This window comes from Crinia signifera, chromosome 1, assembly GCF_055691185.1.
Source record: "Crinia signifera chromosome 1, ASM5569118v1, whole genome shotgun sequence".
Lineage (NCBI taxonomy): Eukaryota > Metazoa > Chordata > Amphibia > Anura > Myobatrachidae > Crinia > Crinia signifera.
In genome coordinates, this window is record NC_139217.1 from 299276900 (window position 1) to 299295414 (window position 18515).

An 18515-nucleotide genomic window follows, 5' to 3' on the forward strand; every position below is an offset into this window, starting at 1 on the left:
GTTAATGATGTAACACAGCGGTTCTCAAACTGTGGGTCCTGACCCTAAAGTGGGTCCCGACCTTCTCAGCATGGGGTCGCGACTCCATGTTACTGACCATCAGGCTGATGACTTTTCTAATCTCAGTCAGTGATTCAAGGAGTCTGAAACATCTGTTGAATTGTCTGTTATGTTAGACTCCTCCCATTATTTTGTGCCTCCACAATGCTGCCATGTATGTGCTGTCTGCTGCCTACACATGTGATATGATGACCTTCTGCAGTAACTTGCTGGGGTTCTGTCATTATTTTTATTTTCTGATGGGGTCCCAGAGCAAAATAGTTTGAGGACCCCTGATGTAACCCATTCTCCCTCTAAGTCTACAGAAGTGTTACCTTTGAAACAAATGAGTGCCTCCAAAAAATGAGAACACTATAATTGAAGAACAAACTGAGGAGATTCTAGGGGTCGCCAATGTGTGAGTCTAACATTTCTGACACTGCTCATAGAGAAGCCAAGTAAAGATGATGACATAGAAATAGAGAATGCTAGTGTGGAAGTACAACAGGATGAGGGGGTATTTGTGTATCAGACACTACTAAGGAAGCTGATGCTGAGGATGTTGTTTGTGTCAAAGATGTAAATGCCCCCATACATTAGTCCGATTTGTCCTAGGGACAAGTCGGACTTGATATCCCCTGCAGCTCCCCGGGAGGGGACACATGATTAGGCACTTGATGTGCCAAATTTTGCATATGATAGATCACATGGGTTTATCATATGCAGTCCCTGGGGAGCTGCAGTGGGAGAGCCGGGTGGGGGACGCTGGGGAGATGCAGGGAACAGCCGGGCAGGGTGAGCTGACAACAGTGGCATAACTATAGAGGGTGCAGGGGGTGCAACTGCTATGGGGCCTGCCGGCCCGCCATCTTGGGGGGGGGGGATGCCGGGTCCAGCAGGTCATCCCCTGCACCCTTCTCAATTTTTTTAAAACCATTTTTACATTGCTGCAGCGTGCGGGTCTGGAGCCGGGCTCCTGTGCGGCTGTGCTGCAGACACGTAGTAGAGAGAGATCCGGTCACAAGCAGCCGCAACGCTGGAAGTGAGGTGGGGGCGGGGCATACTGATGCTTCCTGCCTGCGCCGCTCCCCACTTCTACACACACACCAGCAGCACTGTCTGGGACCCGCACAATAATATTCACCCCTCCCCCCGACTGCTTTGCCTCTGCTGATGACAGCCATTGCAGGCTGCACACAAAGAGGAGTGGAACCGCACTTAGAGTTCCCGGTCGCCCAGCAGTTGACTTCAGCAAGAGACTCCAGATACAACGCTGGGACCCGCAGTGAGCGCATTGTGTGTGTGTGACAGTAAAAGTAACTTCTATGTAGGGATGGACATCGATGGTCGATGTTTTGGAAACATCAATGTTTTTCTTTCGATGTTAGTGTTTTTGCCATTTAATGGTGACCTTTCGATGTTTGTCACAATCGAATGCTAATCATTCGATGGTGTACCGATGGTGGCTTATTTTTTGTAATTCCCAAAAGATATGCCTCCCCTGGCTGCTGTGTCTGTGTCAGGGAAACTTCCTAGGTTCGTTGGAGGCTGTCTGGCTTTCTCTCTGCTTCCCTCCCTCTCCCTCTCTATGGTTGCTGTAGCTGCTAGGCAACAGGGCCCACTGCAAGTTCTGATTGGCTCTCACTGACTCAGAGAGCCAATCAGAGCACAAACCTCACCCTGCAGCACCAGTTACTCAAACAGCAGCAAATTTCACACACACTGAGCTCTGGAGGATTCAGAGAGGAGGAGACGTCACTGAATGTTATACCAGCTCAGGCAAGCTACAATAATAATAATAAGTACACAATACAACTAGCTACAGATATTTGTGAATGTCAGTCACATACAACACTCATTAATAAACTGCATTAGTATTACCAGGCAGCAACCACTATATGATCATCAGTGAAGTGTTGGTCAGAGATTGTCTGTTTCTGTGACTATAGTGAGGAACAATATACACAGTCATGGGGTACCAGTGGAATGAACCAAGCTAAAGGTGCCCATGCACTGCTGCGAGGCCTCAGTCTGCAAGCTGCAGGGACCTTCTCGGCAGCATGGACGCATGCGATCCGTTGTGATGGATGCATGCGTCCCTGCTTCCAGCCCGCATCACCGCCAGGAATAACGGGTGGACGGCCTGCTGGTCCGACCACCTGGTCGGGTCCGATGCGCGCGGGACCCAACGGCATGTCAGGGAGAGGCGATTTGGTCTGATTTAACGGGTCGATTGGTCGCAATTGGCCAAAATCAGACCAAATCGCCTCAGTGTAGGGGCATCTTAACTGTTTTTATATATAGTGAACTATTTTTTATATTACGTGACCTGGTCGCTAGCGATTGGTTGCTCAGTGACCAAATTGCTGGTTATCAGTATTTTACTGGGGACCAGCGATTCTAGCAAGTTCCTGCGACCGCTGGGCTGCGGTGGGAGCGCACACACGGCGAAGGTCGCTAGGTATCACTGGCAATATGGTCACTGAGTGACCATACAGCTGACGATGGAAGCTAGAATCGCCTAGTGTGTAGCATTATTAGTGGTGCCCCCACAGATCCTGGCACTCTAGGCAGCTGCCTAATGGTAGAGCTGGCCCTGCTCTTTGCAATAGTTATCTCACCATAAAAATGATGTGACCACTGTACCATCATCTCCCTTATTTGTGTGTGTGTAGTTACACTTGCCTTAATAAATAGACATTTTCCTATCTGTAAAAATAGTGAAACCTAAAGCGAGTTAGTTTACAGTTTATCTAATTTTATTACATGTTGATTACTTGATGTTAAAGTGTTAATAATGTGTACAAAATTATTATACTAATTCATCATTGGGCATTGTGTGAATATTATATATGTATATTATATACACAATGTCCAGTGATAAAGTAATATGTTGCTCAGAGCCTGGGCCCTGTCACCAAACCCAATTACCACCTTACAAACGGCAATACAGGCTTTTGCGCATGCGCTAGTCATATAACTAGTTTTCACCATCGAATACTTTTGATGCGATGGTTAGTTACCATCGCATCGAAAGTTTCAATGGTGGAAGCACTGCCATCATTTGATGGTTGGCTTCCGATGTCCATCCCTACTTCTATGTGTAACAGTGTGCGTGTGTGTGTGTGTGTGTGACTGACAGTGTATGCATGCCATGTGTGACAGTGGGTGTACATTGTGTAACGCAGTGTGTGTCTGTCCTGGCACTGCACCCCAATTTAAGGAGGAGCTGCAGTGGGTGAAAACAAGTACTGAGGATAAGACTAGGGGTTAGAGAGGAAGATGTAAGTAGGGGGTGAAGGGGGAGGGGGGTTAGCAGTGAGAAGCAGAGGTGTTGAGAGGGAAGAAGGGACTGAAAGGGTGGCAGGGAGCAAGGGTAATTAAAAGAGAGAGACACAAAGGAGAGCATGTTGGGAGTAAAAGTGACACCTAGGATGATAGGGGGCTGTTGGAATCCTATTTCCACGTCCCCACTTCTAAATTCCCATTTTGTGCACTGATCGTAAGCAAATCTGCAATAACAAGGGGGGCCCCATTCTAGATTTTGCTATGGGGCCCAGAAAGGTCTAGTTACGCCCCTGGCTGACAAATAGTCAGCAGGCGGGGGACGCTGGTGAGCCGGGGATGGGGGGAGGCTGGCAGGGGCAGCGGACACATAGGCAGCGGGCGGGAGGACGCCGGTGAACCGGCAAGGGGAACAACTCACGTGCTGGGCAGGAGGACCAGGCAGCCACAGCTGCAAGGTAGAAAAACCCAATACAAAGAATGGGGAGCCAGTGATTGGCTGAGAGCTCACTGCCTTACCATTCGTTTGTATTGGGTTTTTCTTCCTTGCAGTTGCGGCTGTCTGGTCCTCCTGCCCAGCACGTGAGCTGTTCCCCTCGCCGGTTCACCGGCGTCCCACTGCCCCTGCCAGCCTCTCCCCATGCACGGCTCACCGGTGTCCCCCATCTGCTGACTATTTGTCAGCTCAACTTGCCCGGCTGTTCCCTGCAGTTCCCTGCCGTCCCCCGCCTGCACGGAGACTGCACATAAGATTTAGGAAATGTTATGTGCAGCCGGTGAGACTGTCCGACTCCGATCCGATGCGCATGGGACCGCGCATTGGGTCGGACAGGGTGTCAAAACATGCGTCAGCCACCAGTGGCAGTAGTTCTTTAACATGATAAAAAGAAGGCCATTTTCATACCTGGGCATATCAAAAATATAATAATAAGTAAAAAAAAAAGTGAATCCAATATCAAAATTTATAGAGAGACGATAGTTCAATTGCTACAGCAATTCTATTATTTATTTATTTATTTATTAACAGTTTCTTATATAGCGCATACATATTCCGCAGCGCTTTACAGAGTATAGTTGTACATTCACATCAGTCCCTGCCCCAGCTTACAATCTATGTTCCCTACCACACGTACATGTACACACAGACATCCACAAAACCCTGCTTGCAAGTAACAGCCATTTGGTTTGTTACTTACTGCAGTAGCTATATCAAATAAATATTACTGGATTAGCTCAGCCTCTCTGAATTTTTTTTATCCCTTCAGGGGGGCTTCTGAGTAGTCAAAAAAAACCCTGCATGCGCCACTGTCCTGTGTAGTTCATATCGCAAGCCAAAAAATTATGTGCAGGCAGTACTAGATCGCATCGCATCTAGTTAAAAATACACACTGTTGTAGCATATCACATGCAATTTGAACTAGATGTGATGCAAGCTAGTACAAAACGCACAAAGCATGTTTTTTTTTAATTAATAAATAGTGTTTATTTGAATATTTTCTATACATATGCCCTAGCATTGAGACATTGTTATTTTAGAATTTTATAGAACTGAAGATTAAGACATCTCTTAATGTTGCATAATTCACTAATTTGCAAACCTATCCCTTTTAAGAATAATATTACATACATACATACATATATACATATATACATACATACACACACCCAGATTATTATTTCGAGTTTTTTATATTTCACTCTAATTGCAAGCAGGAAGAGTGGAAATATCACATGCTTTATATTTCTAAGCATTTGTGCTCTTTCTAAAAAAGGACAGAAGATGGCACTGTATACATTTATTTAATAAAATAGAATTAAAGAAAATCAGTTGGGAAATAAGAGATTAGAAGAATGCAACAAAATTTTGTGTTTACTAAGTTTTATGGCAAAACTTCCTTTTTTGTTTCACCATCAAAAATACTATCCTGTGCTATATTTGTAAAATGACATTCTGCTCATTAGGCAGTGAACATCTAAGATCCAATTCTGTATGAAATTTCACAGCGATATAAGAAATTATTTTAATATTCTCTGCATAGGTAAAGTATGGCCGTTTTCAACTATTTTTTTCCTCGTGTTTCTCGCATAGGGACATGCAGCGGAGGAACATGTCCAAAAACATTCATAGCAAATGAATAGGAAAGCTATCAGAAAATAGACTTAATTGAATACCTCCCCAAGTCTTCCTTTTTTGTGTCTGTTTATCTGAGTGTTGGCCTAGATATGTATAAAGGGCCTTATTCAGATCTGAGCTCAGTACAAATTTGTTTGTAAAATGGGCAAAACCATGTGCACTGCAGGTGGGGCAGATGTAACACGTGCAGAGAGAGTTAGATTTGTGTGAGTTATTTTGTTTCGGTGCAGGGTAAATACTGGCTGCATTATTTTTTACACTGCAATTTAGATTTCAGTTTCAACACACCACACCCAAATTTAACTTTCTCTATACATGTTACATCTGCCCCACCTGCAGTGCACATGGTTTTGCCCATTTTCCAAACAAATTTGTACTGAGCTCAGATCTGAATAAGGCCCAAAGTACTATATTACACTGCACTTTGGTATTGGCACACTATAGCTTGTTACTAGAGATGAGCGTAGCGGTGCACACGGGGGGGGGGGGGGGGTTCTGGTTGCCCAGAAACCTTCTGAAGTGCCAAGTTTTTATTTTATTGGGCTGCTGAACTCCTGCCGCTGCTGCCTGCCTGGCGGCTCCTCAGCATTGAAGGGGCAGAGCAGGAGATGAGCAGCCGCCGGATACAGCAGCGGCTAGATGTCAGCTATGGCGGGAGCGGCAGAAGCACTGTAGCAGAGGGAGAGGTGAACACTGTGAGAGGGAGCCAGCGCCACTGGGCTAGGGGGTGCAGGGTCTCAATGCAGTTGCCTGTTGAGCTGGGGACAGCGGGAGTCATAGGCAGGATGAGTGGCAGTGGTTGCTCCCTGTCCATTTACACTGTGCAGCCTGCTGAGCCGGGGAGATGGGAGCCGGAGGCAGGTTGAGTAGCAATGGCTACTCCCTGGCCATTTACACTGTGCAGCCTGCTGAGCCGGATAAAAGGGGAGCCCAGGATGTAAGTACTTACGTGCATGCAGGGGGTGTATTGTGCTGTGTACTGTATGTATGTATTGTATGTGTGTGTCAGGAATGCCATTTATGTCTCGTTTGGTCTGCAGTGCCTCTGGTTACACAGAGGTGCTGCTGTTGTTATGTCCACCTTGCAGTGCCTCTGTTTGGCCAGAGGTGCTGCTGTCATTGTCTGGTCTGCGGTGCCTCTGGTTACACAGAGGTGCTGTTGTGGTTATGTTCACCTTGCAGTACCTCTGTGTGGCCAGAGGTGCTTCTATCATTTCTTAGTCTGCAGTACCTGTGGGTGGCCAGAGGTGCTGCTGTTCGGTTCTGCGTGCAGAACTGTGGCTTCTGAGAGCAGTTCCAGCTGGTGTAATCAGCTGGTCTGGGCTGTTCTCAGAATGCCATTCCCAGCAGCACATATTGATCATTAAGGGGCCTGTCTCTCTGTGCTGCAGCGATTGGTCTCTGCTGGTTTAAAAACTCCATTTGCCCTGAGCTCAGGGCCAGTGATAGCTTTTTCAGGCTTGTCTGTATTGCTATAGCTTGCCTAATACCTGTTCCTGTTCTGATACCTGTACCTGTTCCTGATTTATGATCCTGATAAAGCATTGAGTTTCATCAATCCTGCCTCCATTTGTCTGTTCTTCCAGCAAGTATATTTCAATCAGTCGTGCAGTCCACTGGGACTCCTAACAGTGTGTGAATATGTACGTTATGTGTGTGTGTGTGTGTGTGTGTGCGTGTATGTATGTATGTATGCTATGTTTGTGTATGTATGTATCAAAGGCATTTAACATTGGGGCCAATGTAAAATCGGGTCTCCGGGACCATTTAACAATTGGTTCCAATGTAAAAAATCGGGTCGGTCTGGTCAATCGCATCGCATGCAATTTGGTTGCATGCGATGGGCCCGATTTTTGCAACCCGATTGCATACAATTAAAATCGGTGGCGCCGTGCTAGGAAACAAGTACCTATTTTTCTATTGACGTAAATTGAGCTGAACTATACATTTGTATATAAAATGCCTTTTCCAAAACAATGTTGTTAACTTAGATAACTGTGTGGAATCCAGAAGCAAATGATAATGGGGCAGATGTATTAAGCCTGGCGAAGAGATAAACTGGAGATAAAGTGGAAGGAGATAACGCACCAGCCAATCAACTTTCAACTGTCATATTTCAAACACTGCTGATTGGGTGGTGCATTATCTCCATCCACTTTTTCTCCAGTTTATCTCTTCGCCAGGCTTGATACATCTGCCCCAATGTACCATCTGGAACAACTCATGTTTAAGGGTCTTTGCACTAGTTTCAAATTATTTGCACGGTATTAAATCTATAATTAAGAATAATAGTTTTGTAGTAATACAGTATTTGTGAACTATAAATTATAGATTTTTATATATCACAAGTGTTCATACATAAAAGTATAGTTTACACTAGTTTTTCAATAGCAGATCTTTAACTAACAAATGTTTCTCTTTATTATTCAACATCTTGATTTATATTAAGTTAAATATTAGGTCATCATTTTTTTTTTTACATTTGGTACTCAAAATGAAGCAAGTGAAGTGAAGTTTAGTGGGTGAGAAATTCTCAGTTCAAATAAAATGCTGTCACTACTGTATAAGATGAAGATCTAGTCAGAGCCAGATTAAGGTCAAAATGGACCTGGAGCTGAAAATTATCAAGGGCCTATTATGCGCAATAATAGGGGTTGTGGCCAGCAACTAATAATGTGGGTGGCGTGACCAGTGTTCTGGTTGGGTGGTCTGCTCATGGGTGTGTCTCTATTTGTGTAAATACTTTCAAATAATTATATATGCCTGGAAAAGGCAGGGGGCTGGCATAAGAAAAATGCAGGGAGATATATTGGTGGGTGCCCTCCATAGGTGCTCCCGCAGGACGCCGGTGTCCTAAGATACTCGCGGGGTGAAGCGGCACTCCAGTCATAAAAAAAATACTGAAAGCTGAAATTTGGTAGACAATATGTCAGCACCTTTTATGTGGTAACCTAAGTTTACCACACCATATACCCATTATACAAATCATGCAACACAATAGTAACCCCTTATACTGTACTCTCTTCTTACACATTATGCCACATGGAATGAGACAACATTCACACCGATTGAGCAAACATTAACACTATGGCACACAGATTGAGTCAAAATTCACGTTATGCCACACAGATTAAGGCAAAAATTCACATTTTGCCACATGGATTGAGCCAAAATACACACTATACCAGGCAGTTTTAGCACTCCCTAATTGCAAAACTATGGCAATGCATGATGGGACTTGTAGTTTCACAGCTGGAGGGCCATAGTTTGGACATGCCTGCACTATACCAAACAGATTGAGCAATAATGCACAATATGCTTCATAAATAGGGGCATTGCGCGCCAAAGGCGCACATTAAAAATTTACACCATAATGCCCATTACATATTAAGCCTCACAACAAAATCTCCATTACATATTATGCCAAACACCATAATGCCTATTAAAAATTAGGTACTTATGTATTATCTGGGCTCCCATGTTAAATGCAGCCCATTTTTTCATACCCCCTACTATCCAACTACGCATGGAGTTGATTTTATATAGTGGCCGAAGCGTGGCGAGCGCAGCTCGCCCCACGAGGGGACGCGGTCTCATAAGAAAAACGGGAGCCCAGATATTACATAAGTACCAAAAATTATGCTACATAAGTGTTGCTTACCTACATGCTCATTGCCAGGGGTTCCATGCTCATTGCCAGGGGTTCCATGCTCATTGCCATGGGGGAATACATGCTCGCGGTAACTGGGGTCAGTCGCCGCCGGGCAGAAATGACAGCCATTAACAGCCGGGCAGAGAGTCGGAGGCTGCCCGGCTGTATTCAGAGCACTGCATGTCCTGGCTATTTGAAATATTACCCCTTTCATACCAGAAAATGCAGGGAATATGGTCCTAGGATCATGCAGGGACATTCTCGGACTGGCTTTTTTTACACCAGGCTAGTCCCTGCATTTTCTGGTGTGAGGGGGAGAGAAAACCACCCCCGCCCCCCTTTAGACAACCAGCTATATCTTCGGAACTAACTGACCCATTTACATGTAGGCTTCAAATGATTTTGGTCCCGTGAAACTGGGCCGTTTGGTTCCAGTGAAATCTGTCCTCAAACAACATGAACAGCCATGAAATTACATTTCAGAAATGAAAAAAAAATAGTTTTACCTGCAATATCTCTAGAAGCAATGAACCCATATGGACCAGGTATCAGATTGAAGGCCCAGCGATTTGGGTTCGACTGAGATCAACTTCGAGCTTCTGTGATGCCGGAGGGGGAACTGGCAGCTGTTGGAACCGGGTGGAGGTTGGAATAAGCGGGTCCCATGTTATCCTATGGGGAAAACGTTCCAGGTTTGCCTGGCGGTATCTCCGGTTCCCGGGGGGCTAGAGTGGGCCTGGAGATATAGCTCCATCAGGCCCATTGTTAATCCGGCACTGGATCTAGTGAACACTGGGGGCCTGATTAATAGTCTCAACCAATGGCGTTTTTAACCAATGCTATCAGCATGCTGATTGGTGAATTGATGGTGCTATCAGCCAATCAGAATTCTGCTAGCCATTGAATGTGAAAAGACAGGGTACAGGGCAAATTATGTTTTGCAGTACAATGTTGCTGAGATGGCTCAGTATCCATCCATCTCGGCTGCCCTGTCCATCCACTTGATAAAGTAGCTACCAGCACAATCAGAGTAGGCTTGCTCCAGCCCCATACTTGATGACTTGATGTATGATATTCCTCTGAAATCAGTTTGATCTCTGCAATTGATCACCTATGAATAGCTCATAATTCTGTTTACGATCCAAATACAGGTCCACAAAATGCTTGCCTTTTGCATACATTAATATAATGAACCAGCAGCGTAGCAATAGGCCCCACAGACCCTGCAGCGCAGGGCTGGATTAAGAGCCAAATGGGCCTGGAGCTTGAAAAAGTTCAATGGACTGGAATGAGAAGTGGAGGAGGTGAGGACAATGCCATGTGGGCATGTAGAACCCATACAATATAAGACCCAATAGCTTCCTAAATATATTATACAAAATTTGCATCGATGTGTAAAATAGAAATGCAATTGTAATACTTATGATTTATGGCCAAACATGGTCAGGTGGTGTCTGGTGATCATCATGCTGCCATTAGGATGGGTCTATTTTTATTTGGAGGCCTGAAGATGCAGCTCCATCCGCTCCATGCTAATTTGGTCTTACAGCTGTGACTTGTGGGTGCTGGAGGACTGTAAAGGCTACTGCTTCCACTGGCTGGATCGCACACCACAGACAATATTTAATGGGGCAGGGGGTGTTGACTGGTGAGCGCATGGGGGGGGGGGGGGGGGGGGGGGGTGAACTGTACATATTGTAAAAGCAAATGCTCCAGGTGTTTGGCAGGTGCAAAAATAGCAAATTTACATTCATATGCTGAGCATAAAGGTGTGCCCAGCTCAGTATGTGAAGCATATGCTCCATGAGGGTGTGGGTTGTTAGGTCTACACCAACTAGATCAACACGCATTGGGTCGACACCACTGAGTTGACAGGCAGCAAGGTCAACATGGGTCAAGGTCGACATGTGTCTAGGTCGACAGGTCATTAGGTCGACACAAGCATTAGGTCGACATGGGCAAGGTCGACAGTCAAAAGGTCGACATGGTGGTTTTTCACAGTTTTTTTTACCCGAATATCGACATGGGCACAGTTTGAAGTGCACCGCAACCCCATCGCATCGCTCGCTACAGTCGGTACACTATTTTATTCTCCCACCATACCCTAGTGGATGGTAGGGCATGAAATACCGCCTGTTGGCACATGTCGGCTCATAAAACAGTGAAAAACCCCATGTCGACCTTTTCACTGTCGACCTAGCCCATGTTGACTTAATGCTTGTGTCAACCTAATGACCTGTCGACCTAGACCTATGTCGACCTAGACACATATCGACCTTGACCCATGTCGACCTTGCTCGTTTATTTATTCGGGAGATATTTTATAGTTTTAATCTTTGCATAATCAAAGCAGTTGCATCCATCACCAAAATTGGCGAAGCGATTATAAATAGGCTTAAAGGTCAACCGCGTTTTTTCCATATGACATTATGGGTGACATTTAATAGAATGAGAGTTTTTCGCACTTTTTAAAATCCTACCATATCGCCGCAAATCGCACTTTTTTCGCAGTTTTCATGTGTAAATCGCATATTTAATGGAATGCGCATAAGCGGATAAAAAGTGCGATATGGTGTGATTTGTGGCGATTTTAAGTCATGGAAATGTGCGCATTTTCAGTCATGGAAATGTGCGCATTTCAAAACTTGCGATTTCTGGTAAAAAAAAAAAAAACGAAAAAAAAACGGCGTGAGGTCCCCCCTCCTGAGCATAACCAGCCTCAGGCTCAAAGAGCCGGTCCTGGTTTTATAAAATCACGGGGCAGAACAAATAGGGTTCCCCTTGATTTTATAAAACCAGCACCAGGCTCAAGGGTCAAGGTCGACATGTGTTCCCAAAATACGGGGGACAAAATGACTAGGGGTCCCCCGTATTTCAAGAACCAGCACTGGGCCCAACCAGCCAGCAGGGTAATGCCACAGCCGGGGGGAGACTTTTTATACAAGTCCCCCCGGCCAAAGCATTCATCCCCCTGACAGGTCAGCATGGGCAGGGGTCCTGGGGGAGTGGGGACCCCCCCAAAGAAGGGGTCCCCCCCTCCAGAACTTACCTGCCCATGCTGGGGCTGTCCTCGATGCCCTTGGGCGGTGGGCATCGAGCTGATAAATGGTGTAAAAAAAAATGAAAAACTATTATCTTATACCGTGGAACTGTGAGTCCCAGCAAGCCTCCCCCAGATGCTGGGACTTGGAGAACCACAAGTCCCAGCATGCGGGGCATTAAAGGGCCCACTGGCACTTGTAGTTCCACAGTAAAAGAAATAGATAAATAAACACACTGACACCCATTTAAAATAAAACTTTAATACATACAAAGCCCACACATACTGACACTTACCTATCTTGAGCCCGTCGGTAGGTCCCTGGTCCGGTGGCTTGGTTCCGGGGCTGGTCCGGGTCCGGGGCTCCAGGGCTGAAGAGTCCGGGTCCTGGATCCGAAGAAATCCATGGGGGACCTGTGGAAGGAAATCCTACTCACCCAGGTCCTCTGGCGAACATCCCGACATCTTCTCCATCTTCTCCGTCTCCGCCGCTGGTACACGATTGGAATGAGAGGCGCAGAGATGTTTCATCTCATCCAAATGATTCTATTGGCTGCCTAGCGGACAATCAGGAGGCGACTTTCGCGGCTCCTGATTGGCCGCTAGGCGGCCAATAGAATCATTTGGATGAGAGCCCCTTCTTTGGCATGTTATGCTCAGGAGGGGGGACCTCACGCCATTTTTTTTTTGTTTTACTCTATTTTTACACCAGAAACATGCACAGATCACAGTGATCTGTGCATGTCTCTGACCAATTCGCACATCAGACCCTGGTTTGAAAAATGCTGCGAATTATATTGACAAAAAAAGTGCGATTTCCGTTTGCGCATGCTATTAAATAAGCGATTTGTATACTTTTCTGTGCGAAAACATCTGGATGCGAATTAAGTGCGATTTTTAACGCACTTTTAGAAAGTGCGATTTATCGACAAAAAATGCAAAAAACGGGCCGTTGCGCACCCTATTAAATGTGCGATTTTGCCAAGATATTCAAAATCGCCGTTTTTAAGCGAAAATATCGCAAAAAAAACAGAAATCGACTCCTACTAAATGTCACCCTACTGTATGTACACTAACAGTCATGATTTATTAACTTGCTAATTGCATGATTATCACACTTGTATATTTATCTAAATATCTCTGCAATTCTGAATTGGTATTCTTGTAATGCTCAATCTTTCAATAAAAATATTTTGGGGAAAAATAGACTTAAAGGAGCTTATAAACTTTGGTTAGCTTTTAAAATAAGTCTGTAGAGGGACCAGCAGAGGGCGCTAAAGATCTACTGTTCTCTACAGTATGTAACGTTGTGTGAGATGGATTACTTTGTGCTTACTTTGAGCTACTGGGAACTGTGAAACCACATACTTTCAGCTGCTGATTCTCCACAGCACCAGAAGGTGTCTCTGAAATAAAATAAGTGATGCGTTTATTCCCAATGGTAATATACCTGGTGAAAAGCTCTCTCTCTCATTCCGTGAACTCGGTTCTGCTGGGTTATTGCCCAGGGCTCTGAAAGGGAGGCTCAGCAGTGGCTGCTTTGCAGTCTTCCGTTTCTCCTCCCGTGCTCTTGGTTATGGCTGCTCCTTCACCCCTCCAACTGCAGTGCAGTGTTAAGCTGGTCTTCCTCAGTGAGGAACAGAAGAAAGGAAGTGAGGATGGAAGTGGGAATGGATCATTACAGCTGTCCAGCAGCCTGAGCACAAATACACTTGTGCTACATTTCCACAATGGGAAAGAGGAAGCGGTCATGACCCTAACTGATGGTAATGTACCCCTTCTGCTAGTGTTCTGTGTCTGAAAGAGCTTGGCAGTGTCTCATTGGAAAGGAAAACACATTCGTTTCTTAAAGAATAACTATAGTCTTTCTAGTAAACTCACTTCACATATATTAATCATACATTGTAGTACTATTATTAACATGACTACAAGTTGTCACCTACTTTATAAGTTTACCAAGGAGTGATGGCAATTGTCCAATATCTCTTCTTTTGCATATTTATACTGTATGTGTAAGAAGTGCAGCTGAAGAGTAAAGTCTGCACTGCAGTATATGCAGTGCTAGTATCACTGGCAGGGGGAAATTTACTAAGATGGGAGTTCTAGTTCAGATGGGATGTTGCTAGAGGCAACCAATCAGATACTATTATCTTCTAGAAGGTGCTAAATAAATAAGTTGATTCTGATTGGTTACCCATAGGTTACCCATCTTAGTAAATGTCCCCATCACTCAGGTGCCATAGCACATGGGTAATTAATCCAGGTTTGCAAAGAACAGGTAAAAGCTGTTTATAATACTGGTAAGCAGTGTTGTGAATAACAATTTTCTAGATGTACATTGTAGCTTTTTTTTAAAGTCATGATAACACACATAAGTATATATATATATAGGATTGGTACTAAATCTCGGCGGTCGGAATCCCGGCGTTCAAAATCCCGACCACCGAATCCTGACAAGGGGGGATGTGGATCGCCCCCCTTGCGGGCTCGCTGCGCTCGCCACGCAAGCAGGCCCGGTGCCTCACTATGCTCGGCACACTAATTTATTCTCCCTCTATGGGTGTCGTGGACACCCATAGAGGGAATAAGTGTTGGGATTTCAGCGGTCCTGATTCCGGCATCGGGATTTTGACCCCCGGGATTGTAACTGCATCCCATATATATATTCTATTCAATTCAAGTGCACAGTGGACACAGAGGAGCACACTACTACTAGATAGCCAGAAATTACTTTGCTTGATATTGGGAATTGAATTTGAATTGAATTTAACCTCTGAGGACCAAGCAATTGTACATCTGTTGGAGGACTAAATTGAGATCCCATCTCTCCTTTGGAGCTCCCCATATGTGTGGAATACTATCGGCCACATTAAATACCAGAGTTTAAAGGGGAGAAGTACCCATTGTTAAAGAATTTAAGGATTGTGTACCACAGTGAGATCACAATCAGTGGAGAATTGATATGTTAAACAAAAATATGCAATAGAATATCATTTTTGGTCCCATAAAGACTGACAGAGATTTATGTAACGCACCCCTGACGAAGTCTCATAGGAAGACGAAACGCACCGAGCATATGTGTTCATCTACTATCTAAGAAAATCCTCTGACAAGGAATAGTTGTGAAAAAAATTGTGTTTTAATGCATATATATTTTTAATAAATGTTTTATATTTGAAAATCTTGTCTATGGATGTCTAAGATAAGGAAAGACAAAAGTAAATATTTTTACTATTTTAATATTTTAACTATTGGGCGCTATATAACACTATTGTGGTGGTATTGTGTTGAAAAAGCCTAACTAGTAGAAGTGTTATAAGCGACCGCTGGTAAAATCAGAAATTAGCGCAATTCTAGGAATTTTGTGTTTTATATATATATACATATATACATATACATACAGTATATATTATGCTCTTTGTAATGCACAAAGTTACTTGGCTTTTATTTATTTATTTTTCTCCCTTTCTCCACCCCCTTCCAATTATATACCTAGCCCCACCTCTCCCCTCTCTTTTCCTTTGTCTCTCTATTAGCGCCCGTTATTTTTCTACTGCGCATCTCTGACATATATGGGTTCAGGGTTCATAGGTCAGACTAACTGATAGGTAGATAGAAATGTGTCTAATAACCTTTTTTGCACTCATACATGCATACCCTCCTGGAACGGACACGTTCCCCCCTATAAGGAGCTAATTAAATTCACATCATTATGTGGCTGGTATCAAGCTAGATGTATTTATTTATTTATTATTTATTTATTAACAGTTTATTATATAGCGCACACATATTCCACAGCGCTTTACAGAGTATAGTTGAGCATTCACATCCGTCCCTGCCCCAGTGGAGCTTACAATCTATATTCCCTACCACATGTACACGCGCACACAGACATTCCAGGATTCATTTTTTTTTGTTAGGAGCCAATTAGCCTACCAGTATATTTTTGGATTGTGGGAGGAAACCGGAGTACCCAGAGGAAACCCACGCAAGTATAGGGAGAATGTACAAACTCTGCACAGTTAGGGCCATGGTGGGTATTGAACCCATGACCTCAGTACTGTGAGGCAGTAATGCTAACCTTTACACCATCCATACTATGTATAGCCACGTAATAAACACTGCAACCTTTCTGTATTCGCTGTATTCTCTATGTGACCTTTGTCATGAAATGACGCTTTCTATTATGTTTTATGGACACTAATTAATTAATGATATAGGTTTATTCACAGCAAATTTCTCTTTCTAATAACTTTTCTATCTTTGGCCCTTAGTCACTACTGATTGCTTAAGTGACCAGTAGTGCAATTATTGGGACAGTGCGCCTGCCCAGGACTCCATCCTGTGCATGAGCATAATGGGTCCTGCGATTGCACGCAGCATTACGAACATAGGCGTGCACTGCACATTTTATTAGGGGGTGCACATTTCATTAGGGGGTGTCTTACATGCCCATTTGGTGTGTCTAACACCACCAATCAGACATGTCTACCATCAGCTATTCGCACTCGTTACATTATAAAAGATCTCTCAGCCACACCATAATCTTCTGCCTAGTTCAGTTTTAATCTTCTAATTACTCTGTGTAACAGTACACGCAAATAAAGTCATAAACATATATGGATGATGCAGGTATGTAGTGATACGATAATGGTCTATTACAATTAACAATGCAAAACACACATAATTAATTGATGGGCGCTTGTTTTAATGGAATACCAGTTCTAAAAAGCAAAAGTATATAAGGGTGGGCACAGCATTAGGGGGTGCCTGTGCACCCCTAACACTCTATGTGCGCACGCCTATGATTACGAACACTTCTGTCTGATTTATAGGCAGAAACGTTCTGGAGGAGATGGGGACAGAGTTGGCTGGGAGCTGCCTTGTAGCGGCTTTTTGCCGGGCTTCAGTGCGGGATGCGGCTGCTGAATATTTTGAATTGACTGGCCGGACGTTGATTGGCTGAGAGAATTCTCTCAGCCAATCAGTGACCTTCCATCTGGGGGTAATGGACGGTTGCGCTACTGAGACACAGCCAGGCGTGCATATGACTCTATATGCATGCCCATTTGGGGTAATTTTCCCCTGTTCCCTGACCACTGTTCTAGAAAGTGCTAGATAAATGATAAGTAGATTTGGATTGGTTGCTTAAGGCAACAATGAACAAATTATAATTTTTGTTCTGTATTCTTTCAGCTACTGTGGCACAAGGGGACAAAGTTATGGTACTGCTAGATGCTGGAAAGACAGATGGGTCCCACTACATTGTTGCTACGTATAGCCACTTAATTAGTGTTCCCGCTAGGCTGTTTTAGCGGGGCGCTGCGCCCTGCCTGATTTTTAAAGGGCAAAATGCGCCCTGCCCCTCTCGCAGCTCCCCGCTAAAACAGCCTCACAGGGAAGCCCAGCGTTGCCGTAGACAGCGATGCCTGGCGCTTCCCCGGCAGCACAGTGCCTTCGGAGGGGCCGGGCCCGCCCCCTTTGATGACGGTGGCGGCCGGGCCCACCCCCTTTGATGACAATGGCGTCCCAAGCACGCCTCTTTCGTGACAGCGGCGGCCCAGGCACGCCCCCTTCATGACGTCGGTGGCCCGGGCACGCCCCTTTCATGACGTCGGCGGCCCGGGCACGCCCCCAGCTGTGACGTCGGCGTGTCCGGTCCGCCCCCCAGCGCCCTGCCCGCTGTCACTCCTAGAGTGAACACTACTTAATGTAAAGGGACCATGTTGCTAATGAAGCGTAACATACTGCGCTCTTTTGCTTCACTCCTGGGTTCCATTAAAGTGAATGCAAGACTGGCGCATGCTCTCACCAACTCCCATTCGCTTCAGTGGAATAGCAGGAGCGTGAAAGGGAGGCAGGTTACTATATATGTAAACACCAGCTGGCATTCTCTTCAGTGACATAGTTGGAGCATGCAAATGATGCATTGCAGCAAGAACACATCTGTATACTTAATGGCGTAGGTGTGCTGGTGTCAAGGGAGTCACCAGCTCAGGCATCACTGACTAATGCATCACCAGACAAAGAGTTGGCAATACTAGCTGTGACAGAGGCATCCCTGGCTGTGCAGAGGGCATGACAGCATAAAAGAGGGCACAAAAGCCAGAGTTGGGGACATCAATAGCTGAGGTTTCTGTGTGACAGCCGAGAGTTGTGTGTGTCACAAATTGAGTTGCGGTTACTAAAGCTTGATCTTCTCATGCCACTGCTGGGGTGTAGGCGTTACAACCCAAGCCAAGGTTTGGGTGCTACAGCCTGAGTAAGGGTGCTACAGCCTCGGGTGGGCATGCCACTGATTGTGTGTGGTGCACCAGAGGTTGGGGCAGGACTGCCACTGGTTGAGAAAGGGTCACCATAGGCCT

At 45.0% G+C, this 18515-nt stretch overlaps 1 protein-coding gene across 6 annotated transcripts in view; it reads left to right on the forward strand.

Moving 5' to 3' along the window:
- The first annotated feature begins 13504 nt into the window (after nt 1-13504).
- LOC146077226 (histone-arginine methyltransferase CARM1-like) overlaps nt 13505-18515 on the forward strand; it is a 66063-nt gene continuing 61052 nt past the window's right edge. For 4 of the 6 annotated variants that reach the window (XR_014474485.1, XR_014474487.1, XR_014474488.1 and 1 more), the window contains exon 1: nt 13505-13916. Coding sequence is in view for 2 of the 6 variants with exons in the window: in XM_083186020.1 (XP_083042146.1) it covers nt 13727-13916 (190 nt within the window). In the remaining 4 variants the exon portion in view is untranslated. The remainder of the gene's footprint in view (nt 13917-18515) is intronic. The other 2 variants (XR_014474482.1, XM_083186019.1) reach the window with 2 other exon arrangements.